General features: G+C 47.2%; 1 protein-coding gene across 1 annotated transcript in view; it reads right to left on the reverse strand.

The window, feature by feature from the left end:
* The window catches only part of Scn11a (sodium voltage-gated channel alpha subunit 11), a 72,305-nt gene that overhangs the window by 28,853 nt on the left and 40,912 nt on the right, over positions 1-2,540 (reverse strand). The window contains exons 15-16 of the mRNA XM_005348214.1: positions 1,849-2,250; positions 469-582 (exon numbers count right to left, since the gene is read on the reverse strand). Coding sequence (XP_005348271.1) covers positions 469-582; positions 1,849-2,250 — 516 coding nt within the window. The remainder of the gene's footprint in view (positions 1-468; positions 583-1,848; positions 2,251-2,540) is intronic.

Below are 2,540 nucleotides of genomic sequence, written 5' to 3' on the forward strand. Positions count from 1 at the left end.
CTCTCATTGGTCTGGAGCTAACAGTTTGGCTGGTTGCTCGTGAGCCCCAGGGATTTTCCTACTTTTGCCTCAGCATCCCGTGGCTGCTGGCTTCTCATGTGGCCTTTGGAAATCAAACTCGAGCCCTTGAGCTTGTAATGCAGGCAATCTGCCAACAGGCTCATCTCCGCAAAACTAGAGACATTTTAAATTTTCACAACAAGAGGATACTCCTGATATCTAGTGAATGGAGGCCAAGGGTTGCTGGAAGTCACCCTAGAATTCACAGGAAAGCCCCCCACAGTGATGGGCTGTCTTGCCCCAAATGTCAGTATAGCAAAACTGACAGCCCCTGACTTACACTTTTGTGTGAGACTCAGCCCTGGCAATGGTGTCTTCATTCTTTCTGATATTGACCCACAAGGCTGTTGTGGAGAAGCTGTGTGGAGGGGTCACATGCTCCTTCCAACCATACCCTGGGAATATTACCTTCCGAGCACTCTGTATGGCTAGATGCGGATCTTCTTCAGAGAACACTTCAGTGTCCACACCTTGGTCATCTGGGCTGGTGGGCTGCTTGGTCTCCAGAGGGACGTCACAGGTCTGGCACACAGAAGCCCAAAGTGGAGTTAATATTTCTCTAGACAGTCCACTTGACATGAAGCGAGAGTGAATTCTGCTCCTGAAAAACTCAACATGGAAGTAGACCGGGAAAACTACTGAACAAAACAGAAATAGGAATGTATTGTAAAGTTACTTAATCAAAACAGTATGGTTCCAGAATAAGACTCACCCCGTCCAATTAAATCAAAGATAAAATATCCATATGGGTGGGTTGGGGGAGATGGAAACTGTATGTATGTGTGTGCATGCATGAGTGTGTGTGTGTGTGTGTACATGTAGAGACCTGATGTCCTTCTGAATCATTTTTACCACCCTATTTTTGAGAAAGAGTCTCTTACTGAACCCAGAGTCACCAACTGGCTAGGCTGGCTGGAGGGATCCCCTGTCCCCATCTTCACAGTGCTCTAGTTACAGGTGTGTTGTCAGGGGGTTCTGCCCTGCCCAGTTCCTGCAATCGTTATGTCCCAAAGAAATCACACAGAAGTCTACACTAGTTATAAACTGATTGGCCCAGTATCTCAGGCTTCTTATTAACTCTTGTAACTTATATAGTCCATTATTCTTATCTGTGTTAGCCACATGGCTCAGTAACTTTTTCAGCAAGGCAGTCACATCTTGCTTCTTCTATGGCAGGTTCACAACTGCAGAGCAATGGGCTTCCTCCTTCCCAGAATTCTCCTGTTCACATTGACCTGCCTCTACTTCCTGTCTGGTTGTCCTGCCTATACTTCCTGCCTGGCTACTGGCCAATCAGCATTTATTTAAAATATAATTGACAGAATGTAGACAATTGTCCCACACCACGGGTGCTATCTACCATGCCAGCTTTTGTTGGCATCTTTTAAAGTGTGTGCTGGGGATCTGAACTCAGGTCCAAACGCCTTACCCACTGAGTAACCTCCCCAGCTGCAAAATGGAGATTTGATATATTCATAAAACTGGAAGGCTTGCTGTGGTGACTTACAAGGACATCTAAAAATGGTGTGTGATGGCTATTCCTGGTTATCAACCTGGCAACGTTGGGATCAACTAAAACCCAAGCTGCCGGTTAGTCAAGCTGGGAGGGATTTTCTGGCATGCCATGTCATGCAGGGACATAGCCTGGGATTAGGCTGATGTGTCAAAGAGCGCATACATGTTATAGCCAGCTATCCCTCAACAATACCTAGGACACACAGGTAACAAGTGCTCTATGATAACTGTATGTTTCGACCACACCTAATCTGACGTGTGGACCTTCCATACCTGAACTTCAGCACCAGTTTGAGAGATGCGTGAGGCTCTGAATTCATCAAAGCATTCAAAGTCATCCTCTTCCTCCGCAAGTGGGGCCAAGCGAGGCCTGCCGTGCCCAGAGTCCAAAGTTATTTGTGCATCAAATTCCTTCCAGGGCTTTGTATCCAGGGGAATACTGTCTTTACTCTCACTATCAAAACTCCCTGAGATCTCTTTTGGCTTCGGTGAGGTTTGCCTCCGACATCTCTTACAACAGAAATTCTGAAGAGCGTGCCCCACAAAGGAAAAGGCCCGGCGGAACCTCTCCAGAGCCAGCTGCACTTTGGTTTTCCTGGTCTCTCCTTCGGGGTGCCCATCCCTCTCCTCATTGCTGAAGGAATTGAGCAGCAAGGCAATGAAGAGGTTAAGCACCTGGGGAGGTAGTAAGGGAAATTTAGCAAAGGAAGAGGCACTCAGAGTTCCCAGAACAACCTTCCCCCCAAGGCTGAAATGCTCACCAAATGGGAATTTCTCTCTCTCCCAGCAAAGCTCTCCTACATACTCAGTGACAAGATGAAGACCAAGAAAGAACAGGGAGAAAACACACAGAAAATGCAAGTGAAGGGATACAAACACAGGAAAGGGGGTGTCCAGAAACCATTATACCGAGAGAATCCGGACACCGAGAGACAGACACCAGGTGTTCTCTCTTATGCAGGTCC

This window comes from Microtus ochrogaster, chromosome 5 (genome assembly GCF_000317375.1).
Source record: "Microtus ochrogaster isolate Prairie Vole_2 chromosome 5, MicOch1.0, whole genome shotgun sequence".
NCBI lineage: Eukaryota > Metazoa > Chordata > Mammalia > Rodentia > Cricetidae > Microtus > Microtus ochrogaster.